This window comes from Rhododendron vialii, chromosome 1a, assembly GCF_030253575.1.
Source record: "Rhododendron vialii isolate Sample 1 chromosome 1a, ASM3025357v1".
NCBI classification, from domain to species: Eukaryota; Viridiplantae; Streptophyta; class Magnoliopsida; order Ericales; family Ericaceae; genus Rhododendron; species Rhododendron vialii.
In genome coordinates, this window is record NC_080557.1 from 6,071,123 (window position 1) to 6,084,086 (window position 12,964).

A 12,964-nucleotide genomic window follows, 5' to 3' on the forward strand; every position below is an offset into this window, starting at 1 on the left:
TTAATAAATGAGCTCAACTTAAATTGTACAAAACTTAGCTCGTCTCAACTCATTTTGTTTGCACAATTTCAAGTTTTAACGTGGATAAAGTGGGTCAACTCTATTGTGCTTGACTGTTTGTCCCCAAGCTAACTTTAGCTCAAACGAAAATGCTACTCGCACAACTGTTGTGTTGATTGTGCAGGTAATTCTTACCGTCTAGATGTATTTGAACAGTTTAGATTTTAAAAAAATTGTTCCAAAGAAAAGTTTGGCTTTTCTAATGAAGAGTTTGAGTGAATTCTGGCTATTTATTACAGCAATGAACTGCTAGAGATTGATTGTGTGTTGTGTTTTACACAACCGTTGTGTGTGTAGCACTTTTGTCAAAATTTTTAAACGGCTGCCTTGTGCATACCCATTTCCCAAGATTTTCTCACCTTAGCCATGGCGGAATCACTGTCAAAGCCAGTCCAAGAACTGATCATCAACGGGGGTGAACTGCCGGAAAAATACATATACAAGAAGGGTGAAAATGCAGCCACTGATATCTCTTATCCACCGATTGAGGTCCCAGTAATTGATCTGAGTCTCCTCGCATCTCAATCCGCTGCCGGAGAAGAAGAGCTTGGAAAACTCCGATCTGCTCTTGGCTCCTGTGGTTGCTTTCAGGTTTCACTACTTGTCTAAAAACCCAATTTGTTTTTTCCCAGTTGGGTTTTTTGGTAAGTGGGTTTTGTGTCTCGTTGACTGAATGGTGTGATTTGTTGGTTATGCACTTATGCTATTCTGTGATTAGTGGGTTTGGCTGATAAACGAGGCGAACGAGCTGATTAGTTTGATTGTCCAAGTTTGGTTTGAAACTTGAATGGTTTATCTTGTTTTTACAAACGAGCCGATCTCGAGCGAGCTTTAATCGAGCGGATCTCGACTAACTTGAATTTTAAATATCATAAGCCGAACGAGTCGAGTAGAATTAGCAACATGTTCAGACTTCATTTGGAAGCTTAATGAGCTTCAATAGATGTTCTCATGTTCATGCTTAGTTTGTCTATGTGGAGCAATCTATGGAAAAGATTTGAATATATTATTCAGTAAAATAATTCAGTCTTTTTAGGTGGGTCATGAGATAACAGATTTGAATATATATATATATATATATATATATATATATATATATATATATATATATATATATATATATATATATATATCTGTAAAATATCTCCATTTGGTTTGGTCTTTTATAAAAAAGAAAATGAGTCACAATTTTGCTGGCCTTCCAAGCACAGCCTTACGTATTTCAGTTTTCGATTTTTTGAATGCTGGTTTCGGAATTTCAGGCTATAAATCATGGAATGACAGCCTCTTTCCTAGACCAAGTGCATGAAATTGGCAAACAATTCTTTGCACTTCCCATTGATGAGAAACAGAAATACTCAAGGACAGTTGGTGACATTGAAGGGTACGTGACTGATTCAGTGGTTTCGGAGCATCAAACTCTTGATTGGGCCAATCGGTTGTTTATTACAATATACCCAGAAGACAAGATAAATCTCAGATTTTGGCCTGAAAATCCTGAGAATTTTAGGTATGTCAACCATCATGCTACTGAAATCTTGTAAGAAAGATACATATATGTTCTTATAGAAAATGATGCATATTTTAGGGTCATTGTTCCCTTGTTTGCCAAACGAGAAAGCAGACGATGATTTTGAAATTTAAGGAAGAATTCGGTTTCCTTTATTTCCTCTTTTAGTGTCATTGATTGGAAGGGCATGGGGAGACCCTCCAAACCTCAAGTAGTTACAGCTGGCCAGACCAAGGTCTGTACAAGCAATGCCTCAAAAATCCCCATTAGTTCTTGGTTATAACAACCGGCGAACTATAGATAGAAAGCCCTACATTGGGAAACTATCACAGTAGCCTTGGAAAGGAATGGGACCAGTTATGTAGTTAGGGGGAGCAGATAGTTTGGGGTACTCCTCCAAACCTCAGTAGTTACAGCCGGCCAGACCAAGGTCTGTACAAGCATTGCCCCAGAAATGCCCATTAGTTTCTTCGTTATAACCACCAGCGAACTATACATAGAAAGCCCTACGTTGGGAAACCATCACGAAAGCCTTGTAAAGATATGGGACCGGTTATATAGTGGGGGGAGCAGATAGTGAAATCTCGTCTCTTTAGCTGAACAGCTCTCTTTTTCTTCGAACCATGGCAGGTCTACTTTCCATATTTCCCTGTATAAGGCAAAAATGAACGACGAAAAAAGCACAAAGCTATTTGATTCTCGCTTTTCTTCCTCTTTTTCCAAGTTAGTTTAAGGGGTGATGTCACACCCCAAAAATGAGAAGTAACCGGTTGTGTACCACAAGATCAACTCATGAACCACGTAGCCTAGAATAAAATAAGTTTAGCGATCAATAATAATTTTTTTTTATTAAATCAAACCAAAGCCAAATAAATTCCAATCATAGACATGGGGCAAAACCGTCCCATGAACCAACCAATAAAAATTTACCATCAACAATATAGTAATCTCATTTTACTCAAAAGCTATACAAAGTGCGGAAGCGATGATTAAAATCTTTATACTAAATGCAACATCCTATGGAGGTCAATAAGAAGAAATTCCCGAGATACCGCCAAAGTCCTTGCCAACTTCTCAACTTGCCTGGAAAAGAAATTGGATAAAAATCCGTCAGTTGGCGAGCTCAATGAGTAGCAAATATGTATATTAAATAAAGTTGAAAGCAAGGATGAAAATAATTTACCATTCAACATAATTTGGCATATGAGGTTTTCGGCAGAATAATAAATTAATCAATGAAGCATTTAACCAATAAATATTCTTGGTGGTGACCACAACATTAACTCCATCAACAATGGGGAACCACAATCAAACAGTACCATGGCCAAAATAAATCTCATCAAAATTGGATCCAATATCGAACTTAGAGTCACCAGGGTTGGCAGCCCGTGGTACTTTTCCCTAAGACGGTCCGACGAAAGAAAGCCGTTAAGTATTAGGGTCACCGGCCTAACACGGTCTTTTCCCCAATGGCTAGGGTCACTGACACGAGAAAGAATGATTTCCCTGGACTTCCGAAATAAATGTTCCCATTAATATCCACCAAGTTCTCACCAAAAGAATATTAACAATTGATCTCAGAAAATTCATCGCATGCCAATTTATAGAATAATTTATAAACAGTTTTGAGTCTCCGAATAACATTCATATAAATTTCTGAAGGAAATATTTTTAAGGGACACAGAGAACTTTTAAAAATACGTAACATACTTAACTACTCTTCTGGGTTCAAAAGTAATGTAACTCGAACACGCAAAAATACTAACCTGTAAAAATAAAGCATATAAATCGACTAATTAATACATATATATCACTGACCATTGAAGTAGAATTATTATCAATTAGTAAAAGGCCCAAACCTAGAATCTAATCCTGCAGTGTTAAACCAACAGTAGCAAACAAAACCCAACTCTAACCAGCCACGCCACCACTTCTTCAACTCTCCCATAACAATTTTAACTCCAAAACCATTTAACTCCACTACTACACATCTATAATTGTAAATATCAAAATCATCCCACGCTCCAACCTATGGCACCTCTTGCACTGAACCAACACACGCACCGCCACACACCACTTCGCCAGCCCCACGACCGCCATGCACAAGTTTAGACACCTGGTCTCACACCCACATCACACGCATCTCCACTACTCCATATGTCAATATCAATCGGATTAAAAGAAAAACCATTGGTCCCAAAAGAATGGAACCCAATTAACTTACTACTGAACCGAACTCTAAGTAGTGAAACAATAAGATCAATTCAAAACTTAGGAGGATGTCGACCTTGAAATTTTTGACTGCGCTGCTCTTTCCTTCTCAACGATCTCTTAAATGTAACCCTAATCAATTAACCTTATGAATATATCTGTCGAAGTACAACTCTTATAAACCACCCACTAACAACGTTGCACCCTCAATTTTAGCTGATTAGTTAATTAGATTTGTGTAGAACGTAACACAATTTATAAAATTACCATCCGGTACCACTATTTTATCCAAAATTAATCTCATACCCCAAATATTACAATCGTGACAAAAATACCCATAGCGCTCGCAAAATAATTATTTGGGACCCAACCATAACACCAATTAATAACAGCAATATAACTAATTAAATAAATAAAAATTCTAGGCCATAACAGGTGACCTTGTCGATGATACAAGGCATGGTACCTAAATTCGATTTAGTGTGACTTCTGCCAGTTTTATTTTCTCTTCTCATATTCCTCTCCTACCGATGGTATTATATGATATTGCAGGGAAATTTTAAATGAATATACGAGAAATTTGTCACTCATGAAGGAGTTCCTCCTTAAATCCATGGCAAAGTCATTGAACATAGAGGAAGACTGTTTTCTGAAACAGTATGGAGATGGAGCAATGATGGTTGCAGGATTTAACTTTTACCCTCCGTGTCCGAGGCCTGATCTTACTCTGGGTGCCAAACAACACACAGATGCATCAGCAATTACCTTTCTGTTGCAAGACGAAGAAGTGGAAGGCCTTCAAATTTTGCAAGATGGACAGTGGTTCAGAGTTCCCATTGTTCCCCATGCTATTCTCATCTTTGTTGGTGATCAAACAGAGGTAACTTAACTTGGTTCAAGTGTTGAGTGCATCAAATTTTGTCAATGATCAAATTGGAAATTTTCAGATGATTTGCGGTACTAATTAAACAACAATTAGTGACTGAACAAACTATGAATTTACTTAAGTACTGTTTTAGTATTGTGCTGTGTTTTCCTTTTCGAAATTCAGTTCTGTGTCCAGAATAAATCTCCCACAATACTTATTTTTAAGAAAATGGAGACGGTCTCCGGAGCACATTAAGGAACTTTTTTGAATAAGAACTAGTTTTAAGAAAAAGCAAAGGAAGTTTAGCTTTGTCGAAAACCATTTTTTCTGAAATAAAAAAACAAGACTAAAAAAATGAGTGTTTGCCTTTCGAGAACAGTTTTCTCAAAAACCGATTTCAAAACAGCAATTCCGCTAGGCGGATTTCGAAAAAGCAATCGAAAGTTCAAACACATTTTCCTATCAATTTTATTTCCAGGCTAGAACAGTTCTCAAATGTACAAAAAGGCCAAAAGATTGATCATGTACTCTGTAAATGGGTGGTCTTCTGAAAATTTTCTCCGAAGCAGTTTCCAGAAACAGTTTTCAAATAAATTTTTTGTTTTCCAGAAGATGAAACGCAAAATGGTTACACCAGTTATTGAGCTTTCACTAATAATTTTCTAATAGCTTTCAAATGTAGAGTTGATCTTTACTGTTGCTGCATCATGTGTACAGATAATGAGCAATGGAATGTTCAAGAGCCTAATGCACAGGGTGGTGACAAACTCTGAGAGGGAGAGGCTCACTCTAGCTGTGTTTTGTCACCCGGATGCCAAAATGGAAATCGGGCCGGTGGAGGAGCTCATTGACGAAAAAAGGCCGAGGTTGTACAAGACAATGAAAGATTATGTGGCTATCTATTTCGAGAACGACCAGTTAAACAAGAGACCAATTGATGCAGTGAAGATCTGATGTTTTTCCAACAATTCATCATTTGTGGTTTCTATGCAGTTATGATGAAGCTTTTGGGATTTAGGTGGGAGACAAATTCCAGTATGAAGTTTTTTTCTTCCCCAATATAGAATAAGGCTTGTTATTCCTTGAGCATTTGTGTGGAAGGAAAAGCAGAGGCTTGAAATTAGTGAACTGTTTGTAAAAGATGAATGCAGTAATTCAAAGGAGTTTTGTCCGTGATTACTTATGATACGCAATAGAGTTGAGCCGTGTTCAAACTGGCCTTGTTCCGCTAGGATTTTTGGGCTTTTTGAGAGTTTTGTTCTTATTCAAAAAAAATTCGTGTTTGTTAGCTTTGCGTCAAATTTTTGTGAATTATTGATTCGTGTCGACAAAAGAAATCGGAAAAGTAAAATATATTTTTACTTTTATCCAAATATTTTTGAAAATAACCAAGATAAAGTCCAAAAAGCCAACTTCTGAGGTTTTATCTTAGATATTTCTCAAAATATTTGGATAAAATTAAAAATATTTTTGGTTTGGTTTTTGGAAAAAAATTTCCAACTCAAAATATACTCATTACTTTTATTTTCAATAATTACTCCTCACTTATTACCTCTATCTCTAATCATTATTCTCATTTATTTCTCTATCTCTCTCCATTCATTACCCCTACTTCCAATCATTACTTTATTTCTCTCTCCACTCATAACCCCAAAAAATTTCTCAAAAACTCATCCAAACACAGCACTGGATTTTCTGAATTTTTTTGTCGAGACGAATCAATAATCCACAAATGTTTGGTGTGAAACTAACAAACGCATATTTTTTGAATAAAGACAAAATGCCCAAAAAGCTTAGCAGAACAATCTCAAACAAAATGTTCTTTTCGCCATTCAAAAAAAATCTCAAACGAACTGTAATCAAGTCGAGGTTGAGTAGCGTGATTTTTCTGTACACAAACATATAGGTTCATCAAGGATCGTTGAAGCTTGATTTGTCCATCAGTTACGTCAATCTGAAATAAACTCGAGTTGAGTTGAGTCAAGTTCAAATGGTTAGTTTTCATTTGGCATGAGTTATAATCGAGCTGCGCAGCAACTTGTTTAAAAGCTTGGAAAACTTAACGAGTTTCAAAAAATGAATCAAGAAGGATAACAAAACATCTAAATGCAGAAGCAGCAAGCGTATATGGCTGAAGCCTACTTGGCCTTAGCACAATGAATAAATATCAGTGAAGTAGTCACAATAAAGATGGAGCTCCCTCAAAAACAAAAATAAATTCTACCGCCATTGCTGCTGAAATATAAACTTAATAAAGCCCTCCTACCTAGTCCAAGAAAAGAAAAGAAAATATCCTATAAAATCAGAGGCTAGGAAATTAATCCAAAAATACAGGGGTCGTGCACCACCAGAATGTTGCAGTCGCCAACGGTTCCCATTGCGCTGCGTAGAACAAGTCGTCATTGTTCCATAGAGTAACAAAGCACCTTCAGAAAACGTAAAATAGCCGGTCGGAGGGGTACGCCACAATAACAACATCGAATAAAATACAAATCAAAAGGAGGTTAAAAGGAGGTGCAAACAATGTAAAATGCATCGACAACCTCAAAAAGGAGTTTTGGTTGGCCTCGGCCAATTGAACCACAAAAATGATACAGTCAATTCAGTGAGAAACGGTTTACAACCTGTAGGAGATGGGTTTCGCGGGGGATCGCTTACGTATGAATGTCCGTGAACTGGAGAGATGCGATTGGTCGATGATTAGCGAGGGGAAAAGGGGGAGAAATCTGTAGGGTGAAGGGAGGAGCAGGAGGCACGGAAGGAACAGAGGCAGTGTGTCCTCTTGTTCTCCGCGAGGTATTTGGCCTTTTCCGGAGTTGAGTAAGTGAAGTCACTCATTTTCTCTAAAGAAGAATGTTCTCCTTCCTCAAATTCAGTGCTCACACTCTTTTCCAAAAAAATGTCGTCATCAATCATTGGGAATGTCAAAGGTATTTATAGGGCACCTGGGCCTAGGTCAGGCCCAGGACGACGCTCCTGTTAGACCCTGACACGTGTCCCCTCTGTACCTCGTGGCCTTGAGTAAACTGGCCTTTCCACGGGACAGCCCGTATTCCCGCGGCGAGACCTCCACCCTAAGCCACCAAGCCGCAAGAGATTCCCCAATTCCCGCTGGAGCAAGGTCGCGACCTGCGGCGATCGTTCTTCCTCTGCGGGGTTCCTCCCGGGCTCTACCTCTAGGCCAGGACGGATTGCTGGGAACTTTTCAATGAAACCCTTTGTGATTACGAGGTTTCAGCGACCCACGGGCTCTCGCCACGGTCCCTACTTCCAAGACTACTTTTGGGGTCGCCTTCACAATTCCGCGGCACCAGTGGGCCTCCGCGGTAACCTCCCGCGGAGATAATTTCTGTATTGTTTGTACATGTGTTCCTTTTTCATTGGGTGGTCAACTATTCTTCTTTGGACGGGGATTTGACCGGGGCCATCCTTTTTCCGCAGGCCCCATCACCACGTGTCTATAATCAATTGAAAGGTCAAATAGTCTCCCCTTGGTCATAAGTTAATAATTTTGACCGCGCCTACACAACCCTACCCTGCTTGAAGGCATTTCAAGGGATATGTGCTAAACAGAATGAAAATATAAGCATTGCCATAAGGGCAGAAAACTGTACAGGAGATCAAATAATCAGCGGTGGCAAGTCATTGATTTTCTCGCTGTAAGAGAGAGAGGTCCATCCATGTCATTTGAGTAGAGGCTTCTCTACAGAATTTGCCGAAACATCAATGTAAATAAAATACCCTTGTGATGCGGTGTTCGAATTTTTAAAACTAATTTTTCTCAACCTTTTTGAGTCTCAAATTTCCAGATTTGTCTGCCCCACGCCCCATGGTGCCCATCCCACCAAAAGATGGGAGAAGAAAAGGAGTATTAACACAAGTTTTATGCCACCTAAATTCCAGACCATTAAATAACAGTGGAACTAGTTTAGCATGATTTGAGTTACTAACATGCTTCCCAGAACTGAACTGAAATTATCATCCAAGTGAACTGAACTGGAATTTAAGATTATCCTATAAGTTTGTGATTTGTCTGTCTAATTTTTATTTCTAATTCTAACACTTGCTCATCTAAGTTGCGTATGAAAATTTTAATTATTGTCCTCCTATGACTGTATATTTCGGACTTCGGATTGGTGAAATGCAGTGACTGTGCTGCGCACCTCCGAGCTATCGGATCGTGCATCCGACGACTCGAATCTTATCTCGACCACTAATGATGGAGAGCCGTTCATTGCTGCGCACACCACTCTGGGTTCTTGTAAACTTAATTTATTTCTTCGTTTTGTGTGTTTTATTCATCTTTTCTGAATTTTTCTTAGATTTGTGTGATTATTTTGAGTTAATCACCCATCTCAATGAGAGCAGTCTAAAAGGTAAAGATGAAAAAAAGTACTCCATCAAACAATTGTCTTATTTGTCCAAACTGCCGTTTTATTTGAATTTTTTCAACATCCTTCCATATTTTATACTAGTGAATGCCCGTTCCTTCGCATTTTGAATACAACTAAAATGAATTAAAAAACTATTGACCACCCCCGCCAACGAAGCTGATTTATACGAGAAGAGTTGTTTTCTTAAATTAGGTTCATGCCCGTGCCTGAAGTCACGGCTTAAACGATCGCACACACAAATGGACATTAGACACACAAATAGACGTTGTCTTTTGTAAAGTTAGTGGGTAAAAAATGGTACGTTTTCCATTTTACCCTTATAAGTAGATTCTATTTTGAAAAGTTAGTGAGTAAAAATGTAATGATGATGTCTCCATAAAGGGTAAGTAGACAAAGTGGAGGTAAAAATTGATGTGAAAGGTGTAATGATGATGTTTTCTTAATAAATTGGAATTACGAAGTTAGACACTTAAAAAGGAACGGATAGAGTAAAAAATAAATAAGGTCGTCGTAATATTGAAAAGAAAGCCCTTTTTGGCAGAGCTTCAGTTGGGCTATAGTTCTTACGATGTATGGCTTTTGTGTCCGTGTACTCTTGGTGGAGAATTCTATTAGCTACTTATGAATTAACTATTGTTGAATTATTGAACTCAATGACTCAATGCATGAGTTGTTGGTAGATTTATGAACTCCATGACTAGCAATCAGATTCAAGACACATGCAAAAGAAGGATATCATCAAGACACATGCAAAAATATACAATAATGCTATTGTGGGATCGAACCACTAGCCTGTCGTGCCAGTGGAGGGTTGCCTCGGAGATTCCCTCCACTGCTTCGATGTGAGAACTCGTACGCGTCCTTGGTTGACGGCGTTTTGCATCCTCGCCCGAAGATAAACGGCATGCTTTTTGGACAACAGTCCAAGGCAATTGATCATGCACCTGCTGTTCAATATCCATCAGAGATTATTGCTGTCGGTGGCTTGGGATTTCACCTATCCTTAGGGGGTTGATTGTCTGATTTCCTACTCCATATATCCCGACCTTTATTGGCAGTGTGAAGTCGTTCCTGGTCTTAGACATTCATCTTCCTTATTTTGAGTTTCTTGGTCATTTTTAGTTGGATGGTTTGGTTGTGTCCCTTGTCATTGTTTTCAGATGAATATCTGTAGATGCCATTTGGCTTCTTTGAAATGAATTGATTGTGCTTCGGATCAACATAAAAAAAAACCACATCCCACATGTGAAAAGTCATTCCTTTCATTTATGAAATTCTTCGAAGAAAGTGAAGAAACAGTCAAACCAAGGGAATAGCCTTGAAACTTATCAAAGATAAAACAAAAGCACTACACTATACAAAACGAAAGTACTGCACAATATCTGTTGTCCAGGCTAATTGAGTATCAACCAACACAATGTTTGATCAATCCTTTACTATTAAAATGCCAAGGAATGCTTTCAAATCCCTCTCCTTGTTTTTGAATGGCAGCTGATGATCTCGGTGATGTGTAGACCCTGAAAGCATTTTCTTCACTTGCTATAGATGTCCCAAGCCAAGCACTGGTATTGGTGGCACAAAAAGCACAAGCCATAACTGCCATCAAACTAAAATTAGGTATTTTCCTTCGTAATTTTATGGAACTCGCAAAAATTGATAAAACCAGACATACAACCTACCAATCTAAGTGCTCTATTAGCCACACTCCATTTCTTCAAGGACTAATTGGATTCATGTGTAATCATACATGCCAATCTGGAGACTTAAAGTTCCTCGACACTCTTCTTAACATCTCATCTTGTAGAAATCTAAGAAACCAAAACAAATAAGCAACTTACTCTACCACTAATTTAGATAGACTTCAAAAACGTAAACATAGGGATTCAAAAAAATGAGCATTTCCACCACAGAAAGCTGTTAAGCATTCACCACCCACAGAGCATTACTCTCTTGTAATGCTGCAACACTGTGCCATGCAACCTTCCTTCTAGAATGCTAACCGAAAATAATAATTTAATTTTTTTTCCGTACTTTTTAGGAACCAACAATTGGGATGATGATCAAAACCATGATTCAGAATGGACCTGCAAAATGTAACTATGTGAAGTTTCAAAAAAATCCAAAACCATATGGAAAGTATCAAAACAAAAATCAAATCAAATCACAACACAAAAAAAAAAAAAAACCCTAATTTTCCAGAACAAACACAAACCAAAACAAAATTAAATGGTGAGTTGGGAGAGGTCAAAATATTACCAGAGTCGGCATTCTATCATTGTATCAAAGTTGCTGGAATGATTGCACCGGAGTTGCCGGATTTATCGAACCAGAATCACCGGAGGGATGGCATGGAGGAGCATGGGCTATGTTTCTTCTCTATGTTTGGGGGATAACGATGGTGTGTTTTTCCCCAAATTCTGGACGGTTAAAAGAGAACAAACGGAGAAAATGTTAGCTGCGTTAGAAGACAGTAAAAGGAACGAAGTCATTTACTCAAGTTGGGTTGAGATCTAATATGGGCCGTCGATCGGTTGTATTCATTAATGTGGTGGCAAGTTGTGGCGAAAACATGGGGTAGATGTGGGAGGAAAATCTGTACGTGGAACTGGGTATGAAACATATAGATAATTAGATATCATATGGTACATGTGCAGTGGGTCGATGATGTAGCGAAATCAGTTAAACTAACATGACAAAGGGGAAGTTAACGAAGATCAAAAAAAAAAAAAGGGAAGTTAACAAACCTGGGCCATTAGCTGCTTGGGTCAAAGACGAATCTATGGTCTATCCAGACTTCCGAAATGTGTGCAATGAAGCGCCAATATTGGCCTTTACCCTTTTCACATCGTTGTTCCAGTATCAGACACCCGCGGATCACCAAAGACAAAAGCGAGGGAGGCAGCCCATGCTCCGGAAACAATGCGAGGTTGGGGCAGTAAGTAGTAACAGATCTCCAAATCCGAAAGCAAGGGAAGCTTTCCTAGCTCTGAAATGTACGTGAGCTTGGGGCAGTCATCGATTTGAAGTTGTTTAAGAGAGACGAGATTTTCGAAGTCCTTGAAAGATAGCTTCTCCAGATATGGGAATTTCCAGATGCAAAGAACGACCAGAGAGGAGGGAAACGACAACTTCCCATCTTCTGGAAAGGAAACCCAATCGCAATCAGAAAGGGAGAGACCTCTGAGAGAGTACAATCGGTGCAAACCACACAGCTTACCGATGTCGACATTGGCAATGCCAAGTGAAGTGATGTTTGTGAAGTAGAAGGAACTCCCTTCATCAAGAATGTGAGAGACGAATCCTGTAGCCATAGGAGAACTATTTAGTCCTAGCTTTTTGAGAGAAGCGAGGTGGTGGTGGTTGTACATGTGGTTTGGAAGGGGCTCGATTTTCTCACAGTCGAAGATAGAAAATTCCGTCAAATTGGCTGTGGGGAACCATGTTGAGATGTGAAGACAATTTTAGATTTGCAGTAAAAATGACCCGGAAGGTTTTGGGTCCCGCCCAACGCAGGTTTTAGCGTTTTTTAGGATTTTCTAGAATTAGTTTGTTTGCGCATATAAAAGCAAAGCTAGGGCTGTCTCTTTTTTGTAACTCTGACATATTTTCATCATAGTGAAACACCCCAGCACCCCATGGACGTACGATTAAGCAATCAGCTTAAGTCGGAACCACGTAATCTCTTTGTCTTGTTCTTTTCTTACTTTATATTGTTTTCTGTTCTTGGTTTGTTCTTCGATTGTGTGCATTTGTTTGTGGGTTTGGACGTTAGAATCCCCAACAACTGGTATCAAAGCTCCGGGTTAGGAGGTCAAGGGTTTACACAATGGCTGAAGAAAAATACAAGATCGAGAAGTTCAATGGTACAAACTATGCTTTCTGGAAGATGCAGATGGAGGATATTTTGTATCAGAAGGATCT

At 38.8% G+C, this 12,964-nt stretch overlaps 1 protein-coding gene and 1 long non-coding RNA gene across 2 annotated transcripts; one reads left to right on the forward strand and one right to left on the reverse strand.

Moving 5' to 3' along the window:
- Nucleotides 1–371: 371 nt before the first annotated feature.
- LOC131299668 (flavonol synthase 1-like) lies at nt 372–5,863 on the forward strand. The gene is made up of 4 exons (XM_058325250.1): nt 372–651; nt 1,323–1,570; nt 4,334–4,661; nt 5,367–5,863. Exons 1-4 carry the CDS (start codon nt 427–429, stop codon nt 5,601–5,603), a joined length of 1,038 nt encoding a protein of 345 aa, XP_058181233.1. The 5' UTR covers nt 372–426; the 3' UTR covers nt 5,604–5,863.
- An 870-nt stretch (nt 5,864–6,733) lies between these two features.
- Nucleotides 6,734–8,634, reverse strand: LOC131299676 (uncharacterized). The gene is made up of 2 exons (XR_009190814.1): nt 8,180–8,634; nt 6,734–7,273 (listed from the first exon to the last, which is right to left on the reverse strand). It is a non-coding gene; the product is annotated as an uncharacterized LOC131299676 (long non-coding RNA).
- Between the last annotated feature and the right edge of the window lie 4,330 nt (nt 8,635–12,964).

Excerpts from the sequence above, each read along its gene's own strand:
- LOC131299668 (XM_058325250.1), top strand. The coding sequence starts at position 427 with ATGGCGGAATCACTGTCAAAGCCAGTCCAAGAACTGATCATCAACGGG. Across the intron at positions 1,571-4,333 it reads GAAAATCCTGAGAATTTTAG|GGAAATTTTAAATGAATATA; the intron begins GTATGTCAACCA and ends ATGATATTGCAG. Across the intron at positions 4,662-5,366 it reads TTGTTGGTGATCAAACAGAG|ATAATGAGCAATGGAATGTT; the intron begins GTAACTTAACTT and ends TCATGTGTACAG.